General features: G+C 36.3%; 1 protein-coding gene across 2 annotated transcripts in view; it reads left to right on the plus strand.

Moving 5' to 3' along the window:
• The window catches only part of LOC141404982 (semaphorin-2A-like), a 439,686-nt gene that overhangs the window by 188,233 nt on the left and 237,251 nt on the right, over positions 1-14,202 (plus strand). For both annotated transcript variants that reach the window (XM_073988869.1, XM_073988871.1), the window contains exon 2: positions 7,873-8,854. In XM_073988869.1, the coding sequence (XP_073844970.1) occupies positions 8,650-8,854 (205 nt within the window). In that variant the 5' untranslated portion in view covers positions 7,873-8,649. The remainder of the gene's footprint in view (positions 1-7,872; positions 8,855-14,202) is intronic.

A 14,202-nucleotide genomic window follows, 5' to 3' on the forward strand; every position in this document is an offset into this window, starting at 1 on the left:
ATGTATTACGACGGCGCACCATTTTAGCGAAAATTTTGAACTTTTGTGTGGGAAGTACCCGAATTGATTTTACTTTGGCCAAAATATTACGATCGGCAAATTTTGGATCGAATCGGTTTATCCGTTCGAGAGTTACCGAGGGCTCCATCCACAACACATCGTCGGTGTCATGCTTGATAACTCTGGAACGGATCTGCATATTCGGTCCAAAATTTGGCATTCGTAATATTTTGTAAAAACTTAGTTTAAGTTAAAGACAAGCTATATCGATCCACTCTTTCAGGTACCTCCCCCACAAAAGTTCAAAATTATTCGGAAAAACTGTGCGCACGATAACTCTTGAAGGGAGTGACCGATTTGGTTCATACTTTGAACAACCTAATATATCTTTCAGATATAGATCAGATTCGAATATTGACTATATTTGTTCACTCCTTCGAGTACTTTCCACACAAAATTTTGTATAAGTTCACCTTAAGACCTGCTCTCGAATCACTTTGGTTTTTGATGAAGCGAAAAGCAAAAGCTTTTCCAGGGGCAAGTCCATACTTCTTGAGAAAACAGCCCGAAAGTTGAAAACCCCTTATGGCGCCATATGCAGTGGCTGGAGAGCACGATAACTCTGGAACTGATCAACCGATTTGGTCGAAAATTTGGCCTTCGTCATATTTTGTCCAAACTTGGTTTCAGTTCGAAAATGGGAATACCGGTCAACAACTACCGGTACTTCCCCCTACATTCAAAAAAATGTCACAAAAATGGTATGCACTTTATCTCTTGAACGGGTCAACCAATTTGGTCCCGAATTGTATCTCCTAATATTTTGTGCAAATTTAATTTAACTTCTAAAATGACACATATCGGTCCTTTCCTTAGGGTACATCGCACAGTGGTCCCACTTGTATGGGAAGGTGCGACAAAAATATTTATAATCGTCGGATCAATCTGATTTTTTCAGTATATGCTAAAAATAAGTAAAAAATACTTTAGCCAAAAAATCATCAATACGGGTCCAGTTTTTCCTATAGCCCCCATGTAGCGGTACCACCCGATTTCAGGTATTTTGAAGCTTTTATCTACATTTTCGGCTCTAATTGGCTGTACTTTGGTATTTGGGGTTCGCAATGGTCAAAAACCTTCTGCGCCAAAAATTGTGCGCTTAGGTCCAGGTTTCGGTATAGCCCTCATATTACGATACCTCCCGATTTCAGGTATTTTGAAGATTTTATCAACATTTTCGGCCCGAATTGGTTGTAATTTGCAATTTGGAGTTCTCAATGATCAAAAACCTTCTGCGCCAAAAATTGTGCGCTTAGGTCCAGGTTTCGGTATAGCCCTCATATTACGGTACCTCCCGATTTCAGGTATTTTGAAGATTTTATCAACATTTTCGGCCCGAATTGGTTGTAATTTGCAATTTGGAGTTCTCAATGATCAAAAACTTTCTGCGCCAAAAAGTGTGGTCTTAGGTCCAGGTTTCGGTATAGCCCTCATATTAGGGTACCTCCCTATTTCAGTTATTTTGAAGCTTTTATCTACATTTTCGGTTCAAATTGGTTTTAATTTGCTATTTGGAGCTCTTAGTGGTCAAAAAACGTCTCCGACTGGTATCGTGGACAGGAAAGGAAACAAATTATTCCATTTGAGGTCAGAATATTTCATGGTAGGGGGTATAATAAAGTTCGGTGCGACCGAACTTTACATTTTTACTTGTTTTTCATTTTATATGTAGCATCATACATATATCAAAAATATACAAATGTAAAAAATACACTCATAAGTAGATCCCCAAACAAAAATGTCTAAATTATTAAAGAAAAAACTCAAAACAAACAATTAAAACACAAAACAAAGAAGAAACTGAGCATACAGTAATACGGCATATTCACTGAAACAACCAGAGGCATCGTCAGTATTTTTAATGTCACGCACGGAAGCGCAAATATATGCAGCTGGAACCAAATTTTTTGTAAACTTGACACTATTTCGAACATTCTTCAAAAAATTTGGAGAGTGGCGAAGGATGGCGAAGTTAGTAAAACTCAACTTCAATTTTTAGGACTTGGAAACAAAAATCCACAAAAAAGTATTATAAAAAATGTGATTTCCAGCACATTTTATGCGAATAATGTGTACAAAATTTTATGCAAAAGTAATTAGAAAACCGTGTACTCAAACTTCCATTTCGAAAAAAATAATTTCATCCTTTCAATTTTGAGTTACTTGCATTGTAAGATGTCACAACCTTACTGATGTTTCTAAAGTTTTTAAGAGAACATATGTAAATGTCGACTTCTTCTGTTTTGTCTGGTTAAATACCGTTATAAATTACAAAAACAGTGCTGGAATATTAAAATATAATATGTTTAGAGATAATTTGCTGAATTGTCGCAGAGATTTGCTGATATCGAATTTTTGATTTTTGTCGCAAGTTGGGACCAGTGTGCATCGCCCACAAAAGTTCAACATTTGTGTCTAAGTGCAGTTTAGGGTCTGTTCGAAGATCCTTTGAAATGTATACCGATGCTGTGGTCCTGTCTACAGCGTTATAACTAAAGATGTGTAGTTCCGAAACTATTCCAAGGAACTATTCCGGGCAAGGAACTTACTTACTTAGTTGGCCCATTGCATCTCGAAACTTTTATCTATATGGATGTCTTTTTTTAGAAAATACACTTCGTGGTTCATACGACGCACAGAGGTTCAGAATCGTTTTTTCCTGGTCAGAATTCTGTAACTTTTGAACGGATAGAGATATATTCATAATTATTTTTTTGTTAGACAGATAACACAATCAGCTTTCAGACGAATTATAAGCGGTCAAGTTCGGTAGTTGTAGAGAAATTCAAGGTCAAATTTAAACTTTTCAGTTTTTTAACTATTTTTCATCAAAATATGAGTGTTTTTGTGGTTTTTATATCCTCCTTTGTATTAAAGATGGTCAAACACCAACAAATAAACAAAATAATTACCAAAAAAAAAAAACTAAAAAAAAATTAGAAAAAATGGCGAAAAAATTTTTACCTAAAAAATTTAAATTTTTTCAAAAATTAAAAAAAAAATTCTCCTTGGGTTTTAATAAAACTTATATAACTCGTATAAAAACTCATATACTCAAAAAAGTTGTAATTTGTGTCAAAAAACTGTAATTCATATGGAAACAGTATAGAAAAACACACATTTTTACCCATGTAATTTCAATAAATTGAAAAAAGTGTTAAACGGACGGAACGGGACGGGTGCAAAAGTATATTGGGCTGGAAGAGGAGACTTTTGGGCATCTTTCTGTGAAAACAGAACTTTGTTCCATGTTGTTCCCCAAAAGTTCTGGTCCATTAAATTTGGAATTTCATAAAATTTAGTACCCGAGGAAAAATAAAATAGATAATGTTGTGTAAACGCTACGGTAATTTACTAAAAAGTTTTATAAAGGCCACAATCCTATCTACCTTTTAAAAAAAAACAATGAACACAACAACTGTTATACATAGTTTCAGAGAATTGGCTTCGTCTTTCTCAATAAATTTGCAAAAATTACGTATTTCCCAAAAGTGGGGAAAATGCTCGTCTTTAGGGGCACGCCACGCCCAGACCTTCCAATATTTGGGCCTATTTTTTTGGTTTCCTTAGTTTCAATATGTTTACTATCGAATCCCATAGAGAAATTAAATATCTTTGACAAAACAAAATTTTGATTTTTGGCCAGGAAAATCGATTCCTGAACCATTGTGCGACGTCGATATTCACCGTCATCGCAGATAGGTCCACAGATCTTTCGAAGAATTTTTCTGTCAAACACACCAAGCACTGCCTTTTCTGCTTTCGCAAGTACCCAGGCTTCGGAACCATACATTAGCACGGGTAGTATCAGTGTATTGTAAAGCGTTGTTTTTGTTTGACGAGATGTGGCTTTATTCTTAAACTGCTTACTCAGCCCGAAGTAGCATCTCCTGGCCAACACTATTCTTCTTCGTATTTCATAACTGATGTTGCTGGTTTACTACCTCAAAATTATAGGAACCAACGTCAACAGTTGGCCCTATCTCTATGGACGCATTGCGCGACGACACCATTAACTTTGTCTTCTCGCCGTTTACGGCCAGACCCACTTTAGCAGATTCCCTTTCGACTTTTTCAAAGGTATCAGTTACTTCCTTTACCGATCGACCTATGATGTCAATGTCATCGGCATAAGCAAGTAACATATGGCTGTTTGTATATATTGTGCCACTTCTTTTCACCTTCGCATCTCGTATGACCTTTTCCAGGAGAATGTTGAAAAGATCACACGAGAAGCCATCACCTTGTCTGAAACCTCTTTTGGTACCAAACTCTTCGGAGAGCACATTTTTAACTGTGGATCGAGTATCAGTTAATGTCATTCTACAAAGCCGGATAAACTTTGCAGGGATACCAAATTCAGACATGGCTTGGAATACCTTTGAAGGTAGGGGGCTGTCGAAGGCTGCTTTGTAATCGACAAAAGGGTGGTAGGTTTCGATCTGCATCTCTTGGGTCTTCTCCAGGATTTGCCGCAGGGTAAATATCTGGTCAATGGTTGATTTACCAGGTCTAAAGCCGTCCAATTATTTCATTGACCATAGGCTTTAGTCGTTCGCACATTATCGCTGACACTATCTTGTAGGCAATAGGGAGAAAACTTATATCCCTATAGTTAGATCATACAATCTTATATCCTTTGTTGTGAACAGGGCACAGGATGCTCAGGTTGCAATCGTCGGGTACTCGTTCTTACTGCCAGATAGTGCTAACTAGCTGATGAATACACTTTAACGGCGTGTCGCCTCCGGTTTTGAACAGCTCGTCTGGCAAGCCATCGGCTCCTGCTGCCTTATTACTCTTCAGTCGGCTTTTTTGCTGTTTTTACCTCATCCTGGCTGGGCGGTATACATTCAATACCATCTTCTGGGACTGGATCTGTGGTATCTTTGCCGTCATCGCTAATATCGGATACCAACAGCTTGAAAAGATGTTCTTTCCATATCCTGAGCACACTGTATCAGTTACCAAATTACCTTGCTGGTCTCTACACAAGGATGTGCCTATACCAAACCCATCAGTTTGATGTTTCACTCTTTGGTAGAACTTTCGGACTTGAGTCTAGCTCCTGTACATCTCGATTTTTTCACACTCCCGGCTTTCTATTTCTCTCTTTTTCCTGTAGAAAATACGTTTCTCCTCTCTCCTTTTCTCCCGATACCTCTCTCGTGCGATACGCGTTGCTACTGATTGTAGAGTAGTTAGCAGAACGACACTCCTGGTCATACCATGGATTCCTTGGAGGTCTCTGGTATCTAAGTATGGATTTTGCGGCTGTTTGCATGGAGTGGGCAATAAATTGCAATTGAGCTGATATGTTATCGGGACGAGAAGTGCTTTCATAAACACTTCGGCTAGTTGAGTGGAATATGCTGTGGTTATCTGTTGTGTTTGCAACTTACCGATGTCCAACTTCCGCGTTGTGTCTGTTCGTACTTTGTTTGCTACGTTTAAGCGGGTGCATACCTTTGCTGCAACAAGGTAGTGGTCCGAATCAATGTTTGCGCCTCGGAACGATCGTACATGCAACACGCTCGATGCATGTCTTCCATCTATCACAACATGATCAACTTGATTATTTGTTCTTTGATCTGGAGACAACCAGGTGCCCTTATGGATATCGAGATGCGTAAATCTAGTACTGCTTCCTAACATGTTTTTTGCAGCTGCAAAGTCTGTCAGCCTCATACCGTTGTCAGATGTTTCACTGTGGAGACAGAATTTTCCGGCTGTTGGGCCAAAGATATTCTCCTTTCCATTTTTCGCATTAAAATCGCCTAGAATAATTTTAATGTCATGGGTAGGGCAACGGTCATAAGTTTCTTCTAAGCTCGTAAAATATATCTTTGGTCTGTTCGTCCTTGTCTTCAGTGGGAGCATGAGCGCAAATAAAGCTGATGTTGAAGAATTTAGCTTTTATTCGAATTGCAGCGAGTCTTTCAATGACTGGAGTAAAGATGGAGACCAGATGTGTTAATCTCCTACCAACTACAAATCCGCAACCAAACTCATGCTTTGTGTCATGAGAGCTATAATACAGTGTGTCACCTATAGGTGTTGTTGTGACGCCTTTCCAAATCCATCTTATTTCCGGTATGGCAGTAATGTCGGCCTTGTACTTATCAAGTACATCTGCCAATGCCTAAACTGCATCTTCTCTATAAATAAAAATATATCGGCTAATGTTTTGGTATAGCCCCCTTATAGCGGTACCTTAAGCCACATTTTCCTACTAAATTAGCTGTAATTTGGTACTTAGGGTTCTTAGTGGTCACAAAACATATCCACCATAAATCGTGGACCTGGGTCCACGTTTGGGTATAGCCTCCATATAACTGCACCTTCCGATTTTCAGTATTTTGAGGATTTAAGCTAAATTTTCCGAAAATCAATTATTTCGCCTGCAGTAATTAATAATTTAGTATCTTCTATACCAAAAAGATGTGATTGTGTCATTCAGAATAGAGGATACGCAACGAAATATTGATTTCAATAGTTTTTGTTGTACCTCTAATTGGGGGGTGCTTTAGTTTTGTCCGCTTATATTTGCGACCTAAAATATTTTTTGAATTTTAACTTTTGTTTATTAAATTCTGAATTCCTTATTTTTGTATTTTCCAATTATAAAGATAAAATTAAATAAAAACAAAAATAAAATATATAAATTTATAATTTAGTTTTCATAAAAAATTATCATTTCATTTAGTTTCGGCCGATACTGTATATCTATGGCAAATCAGTGTAATATGTTCTTCTTCTTAGTCAGCCTTTGAAATTAATTTACACTCAATAAATTGTTTTTTCTTTACGAAAAATATTTTACACATTTGCATGGTCACATCACAAAAGAATAGCAAAAGAATTACAGAGAGACAATCGCGTAGACAGTTGGTTAAATAGAAACACAGACACAGATTCAACATCAGACTTTGCAATCAAATAACTCGTCTCAGTTATGTGTGTATGTTTTAAATTTTACTGGTGTTATTATTGTTGGTGTTGTCATTGTAGTTGCTGCATAAATGTGCTGCATCAGCACACCGGCAACATTACCCTTGAAATATTTTTTATCCCAACCGACATACAAATACACACTCAATAGCCTTGTGATTGCAACTAAATATCCTTGTTGGAATGTTGAGAGTGAGCTATTGTTGTTGAATGCTGAAACTGATGAGTTGTTTGGGTTGTAGTTTCAATAGTTTTTGCTGTTGTTGTCCATGTGAAATGTGGTAGTCTATTATGTTTATGTAGTTGTAGTGTTGATAATAGTCAAAGCTAAAATGTATTGTAATTGTTACTTTTGTTTTTGTTCCACACATAATGTTGTTCGTTTGTATGAGAATGGGTTTTTTTGTTGAACTAATCGCAACAAAAACATCGAAATACAAAATATTGTACAAGTACCATAAAATGAAAACTAAAATATTGCAAATGGAAATAGAGAATTTGGGAGAGAAAATACATATTAAGGAGAGAAGTTTGGCTTTGGGGATAGGAATATTGTTTGTTATTATTTTCTCATTTAAAATAATGAAAACATCTAACTCATCGTAGATGTGTTGTTTCCTATGGCTCTAACTTGTCTAGGAAGCTGAAAAAGGGATATTTTTCTCCCTCTCTCGTTGGTGTTGCGTTCTCATTAAAGGATATTTCTAACTCAAGGTTATTACTGGGAAATTTCCTAACAAGAGATTCTTTGGTAATTGCTTTTTTATACATGCGCTCAATATTAGATTTACTCTCTCCCTCCTAAATTTATGGAATTTTACTCACCCTTTTTTAATTTCCTCTCTCTTGTTCTCTTTCCAGGATTTCATTATTGGGGTTGAGTTGATGGGCAGACAATGAGGCACACAATACACCTGTAACAAGGATATACATTAATGGAATTTACCCTTCATACTGGCATTTGCAGTCTCACGCTCTCTTGCCGAGTGTTATTTGGTTATGAGAAATAACGTTGAGAACTACGGAAAACGACTGTCATAACAAACGACTGTGTTTGGTCGTACAAATCCTGCCTGTGTGGTGCTCGTGAGCATATGAATTCGAATGTTTTGATAAAGTTTATTTAACGGTTAACTTCGGCAATAACGGTAGTCAGTTCGTAACGGTTAGTGATAGAGAACGCACCACGGATTCTTAACGTTCTGTTGTTTGAGACGACGAGTGAGAATATTTTGTTTAAATTCTAATAAGAGAAAAAAAATGCTTAAAGAAACCAAATATACGGGAATACAGCTTTAATTCAAGCAAAAACGAAAAATTCAAGAAAAACAACAAATTTTAAAATAAAAGCAAAAAAATTAAATTTCAATGAAAAAGTGTTGAAAAGCAAATAAAAAAGAAAACAATTTTTTTCTGAAAAATGAAGCTCAAGTAAATAACTCCAACAAAAATAAAAATGTTGTAAACAAATCAAAAGTGCAAAATTAAAAAAAAAAATAATTAATTAATTTGCTCAAATATAATAAAAAGCCTTAACCTCCTATGTTAAGGTCTTAAGAAGTTTAAATTATAACATTATAAAATATTTGATATATAACAAAAAAAGTCCCCAAAAATATTAGAAAAGAAGTGTTAAAAATGTGCTCAATAACAAAATATCTCAATAAATCACCGCCTGCGGCCCTAAACCTGTGGATGTTGTTGTTAACACATATCCTGTTAGTGCTATTACAATTTGTGGATTATGCCCATGCTGATTATGAAAATACCTGGAATTTGTATTATGAACAACCCTGTTGTATGGGTTCTCAACAAAGCGGTCATCATTTGAAACATCACAAAGGTAAGAAATGCCAAAATCCTCAATAATGGGTCTAGGTGATTTTTTCGTGTTTTTTTTTTGTGTTGGTTGGTTATTAAAAATGTTCTGCCATTAAAATACCACAACAACACCACGAACACGACCACCATTGTTTCTTAGGTAACTTTGTTATTTATTTAGTGAAAACAAAGTTGGTTTTTTGTTTTCTTTGACTACTACCCTTTTTGGTCTAGACCAAAAGTCCTTTCTTTTCCTTTTTTTTGGTTTTTCTGAACTTTGCCTGATTAAGTCCTTCCCCTGTTTGCTTTGATAAAAATCTTTAAAGTTTGTTTTTCGCTTTAATTTTATTTGATTTTCTTCCTATGCGTTTTTTTGCCTTAACTAAGACTCAAACGTCAAAGTTTTAATAGCCTGTATGACTGGATATTTGTTTTATTTCGTCTGTCTAGGGAATAAACAACAGTTTTTTTGTGTGTTGTTGGGATTTTATTTTGGAAGACGTGTATTTTATGCTTGTTGATTTGACAGCTATTTAAAAAGCTTTCAGTTTGTTAGTTCACATTAAGAAGAAGCTTCCCCCCGGAAAATTCTTAGAAATGTTATAACATTGTTTTTCTTTAGATTTTCTCTGTATGTTGTTGATTTTTTGTTTCGTATTTGAAACAACAAATAAAACTAAAGTTTGCCAAAAGGATAGACGAGAATTACAAGGAAAAAAATTAGGGATAGTTTGACTAATAAACATTTCTTGGGAATTTAGAATAATGCATATCAGTGTGGTAAAATATTTTCATGGGAAATTAGATAACTCTGTGCTTTATATTCAATTGCAATACATTGTTATAGCGCATTTCCATCAAACGTTAAGTTAGTTGCATAAACCTAAAAATCGTCAATTTTATATTTTCATAAGGCTTTAGTTATAGGTAATAGTGTAAATTAGGTTCTAATTCGTATTGAAAAACTTTTACTTTAGTTCCAAGATACTTTCAAAAATACCTTAAGAGATTAGCAGTTCATTATTTTTCATTCAAGGAAAATATCAGTTATCATTTTTAACATTTACAGTTATGTATAAGATTTAAAAAAATTATAGGATATTAAAAATAACAAAGGATCAATAAACAAGAGAGGATAACTCGTCAATTTTTGGGAAGCCCCAACAGTTAAATTTCAGTTTCTTTATAGATACAATTTACATGAAGTGTCTTGTTCCACATAGGTTCAAAAAAGTTTTACCAGACTTTTTTATATTAATATATCGATGCCTTATTTCCTCAACCTCGTATTTTAAAAAATAAAATTTTTGAAGAGATATAAAACTTTATAATTTTTGGATCGGGGGTTTTAGAAAAATTTTAAATGCAATTATTAGGGAATTTCCAAAACCCCCTATGTATCCTAAAATGGTCGTTTATATCTCTCCCCAAAAATTTTATTGTTTAAGATACGAGGTTGAGAAAGTAAGGTATCAATATAATATTTATATATAATATTCTAGTGCACCAATCAAAAATTAATTTCGGAACTTCTGTGTAAAATAAACTAATTAAAAAACAGAAATTTGGTAGTCCTTCGAAGGAATCGTCTTAGTGAAACAGCCATAAATAGCAGTGAATTTATGGTAAAAATTTCGGAATAATCTTTTGTTTTTTATGTGAAATAAAAAAATAAAAATTTAATACATAAAATAAAATCAGCGCTCACTCTATTTGAAAAAAGAATTATATGAAAAAGTAGTGCGTTGGAGCTACCTTCGTGTAAAATACATTTAAGAAAAACCATAAGTAAAGCCTTTTCTATTTGCTTTTTAAATGTGCAAAATTATATTTAGGTTGGTTGCTCATATTCGCACTGAATTGCTTTTTATACCCTCAGCCTTTAGGCTATGAAGGGTATATACACTTTCATACGGGCAAAATGTGCCTCATCGGAATAATGGTTTTAGACCCCAAGTATGTTTGGACGAAATGTGTTTCAGACAATTTGGAGTCGATTGAGCAATGTCCGTCCGTCTGTCTGTCTGTCTGTCTGTCTGTCTGTCTGGCTGGCTGGAGCGCACGATAACTCTCGAACGGATAAACCGATTCGGTTCAAATTTTGGCTTTCGTAATATTTTACCCAAACTTAGTTTAAGTTCGAAGATGGGCTATATCGGTCCACTCCTTCCGGTACCCCCCCACAAAAGTTCGAAAATGTTCGGAAAATTTGTGCGCACGATAACTCTTGAAGGGAGTAACCGATTTGGTCCATACTGTGCCCATCGTGGAGCGTGTACCAGACTTAGATAAGGTTTCAATATGGACCCAATCGGTCCACTCCTTGGGGTACCTCCCACACAAAATTTCGGAAAAGTTCAGTTTAGGGCCAGCTCTCGAATCGCTTTGATTTTTGTTTTAGCAGCTTGTATTCACTGCCCTCCATACGACGGTACAAGTTTCAGCAGGGGCAAAACCATACTTCCCGAGAGAATAGCCTGGAAGTTGCAAAAAAACCGTATGACACCGTGTGAGGTGGTTGAAGCGCAAGATAACTCTCGAACGGAACTGCCGATTCGGTCCAAAATTTGGCCTTAGTAATATTTTGTCCAAACATAGTTTAAGTTTGAAGATAAGCCATATCGGTCCCCTCTTTCAGGTACCTCCCCCACAACAGTTCCAAAATGTTCGGAAAAATTGTTCGTACGGTAACTCTTGAAGGTAGTTGCCAAATTGGTCTATACTTTACACATCCTAATACATCTACCAGATATAGATCAGGTTCAAATATGGACTATATTTGTCCACTCCATCCCGTACCTCCCACACAAAATTTCGGATAAGTTCACTTTAATACCTGCTATGGAATCACTTTGATTTTTGTTGAGACAACTTGCATTCGTTGCCTCAATTACGGTGGTAAAAGTTTTTTTATTGGCAAGTCCATACTTCTTGAGCAAACAGCCTGAAGAGTGTAAAAACATCCTAAGGCACCATATGTTGTGGCTGGAGATCCACTTCCATAACGGCCAATGTCGATTCATTCCTTTTAGTATCTCCTCCGCAAAACTTTTGAACTTTAATCCTAATCAACATTGTTGTCGGTTCAAATATCCAAAAATTTTAAAACCCCCTAAATACATACGTATGTTGGGAAAATTTTTTTCAATATACACAGGCTGAGGGTATATCTTTGTCTGATACTTTTTTACTTGTTGGGTTAATCTTTCGATCTCTTAGCTGTTCAAAAATATTATTGGAATAAATTGTCGGTAAACACTTCTGTTCAAAATAGCTGCAATGTAGGGCCTTAAAATTAATATATATGAGTGTTACTTATATATGGGGAACTAGAAAAATGTCTGGCCTAGGCAACACATAGTGTTGCCAGGGACAATTTGACAATTTTTGGAAAATTTGACAGTTTTAGCCCAAAAGTACTCAGGGCAGTTTGACATACGACCTTGTGTTGTGGTTTTTACAGTGACATGAAAAAATCAATTTGCAAAGATACAGGTGACAAAGTGTAAGTCGGCTTTGACGACAGATATATAACCTCAGCCAATGTGAAGTAAAATTTTCACCTACGGACAGATCGAATGTATTTAAGGTCCCTTCAGAATTTTGTGGCCCTTTTTGGACATTTGAACTTGCCGACAAAAATGTGGATTAGGAATTAACTGCACTAAGACACAAATGTTGAACTTTTGTGGAGAGGTACCCTTAGGGAGGACCGATATGGGACATTTTAGAAGTTAAACTAAATTTTGACACAATATTAGGAGATCCAAAGTTTGGACCAAATTGGTTGACCCATTCAAGTGATATCGTCCTATCATTTTAGTGACATTTTTTAAATATTGGGGAGAAGTACCGGAAGTTGTGTGCCGGTTTTGCTCCATGAAACTGAGTTTGGATATAACATGACGAAGACCAAATGTTGGACCAAATCGGTTGAACAGTGCGAGAGTTATCGTGCTCTCCGACCACCGCATATGGTGACAAAGGGGTTTTTTACACCCTTCGGGCTGTTTTCCCAAGAAATAGGGACTTGCCCCTGAAAACCTTTTACCGTCCCAATGGAGATAGCGAATGCAAATCGCTTCAACAAAAATCAAAGTGATTCGAGAGCAGGTCTTAAAGTGAATTTATCCAAAATTTTGTGCGTGTGAGGTACCAGAAGGAATACACAAATATAGTCCATATTAGAACATGATCTATATCTGGTAGATATATTACGATGTGCAACGTATGGATTACATCGGTCAAGAGTTATCGTGCGCACAATTTGTCCGAACATTTTTGAACTTTTGTGGGGGAGGTGCCTGAGGGAGTGGACCGATATGGCTTATCTTCGAACTTAAACTATGTTTGGACAAAATATTACGAAATTTTTGACCGAATCGGCAGATCCGTTCGAGAGTTATCTTGCGCTCCAACCACTACACACGCTGTCATAGGGGCTTTTCGCATCTTTCAGGCTATTTTCTCAGGAAGTATGGACTTGCCCCTAATGAAACTTGTACCGTCGTATGGGGGGCAGTGAATACAAGTTGTTGCAATAAAAATCAAAGCGATTCGAGAGCAGGTCCTAATCTGAACTTATCCGAAATTTTGTGTTGAAGGTACCCGAGTGTTTCACACTCGACAAAAAAATCGAAGGTCGTGAGGGTCGCACAAAAACAGCCGTTGTGTCGAAAAAAAATTAAGCCATTCGTGAACGAATTAAGCATGATCGTCAATTTATATACCGTAAGATAGAGCCATCCTTGGTCATTTTTTTCCACCAAAAAACATCTGATATTGCATGAACACCTGGCCACAAAAATGTGGTTTTCTTTTCATATCTAACAAAATTGGGCAATCGCTCAAAAAAGGCTCTTGTGGCTTGGTGCATAGAAATTGTGAATAAATACGATTCCGGTGATTCAAACGAAGTTTATAAGATCGTCACCGACTACGAGTCTTGGATCTATGCGTATGGGCCGAAACCAACCAGCAATCGATAGCGGGGGTCTTCGAAAACGGACAAAATCCCACGAAAATTGTTCATGGAAGAAGCACTTCGAAGCAAATGGCCACCTGTTTCTTAGGCTAAACTGACCATGTGTTTACACTACAATTTCTTTGCCTGAAGTCTCCTGAAAAATTCGAAAAACGAACAAAAGAAGAGGAATCATTGTGACCCACGGCTATGACACATCGATTCAAACCAGCACCTTTTTGACCGGACAAAACGTGGAATTGATGGACCGTCCACCGTACAGCACTGACTTGGAGCACAATGATTTCATTTGATTCCCGCATATCAAGAAAAAAGACATGGTCAACTATTTTCGTCGAAAGACAATGCTGCTATATCGTTCAAAAAGCAAGTTTTAAAGGTGTCTC

Source organism: Musca autumnalis, unplaced genomic scaffold (assembly GCF_047663935.1).
Source record: "Musca autumnalis isolate F117 unplaced genomic scaffold, ASM4766393v1 scaffold_5, whole genome shotgun sequence".
In the NCBI taxonomy this organism is placed as follows: domain Eukaryota; kingdom Metazoa; phylum Arthropoda; class Insecta; order Diptera; family Muscidae; genus Musca; species Musca autumnalis.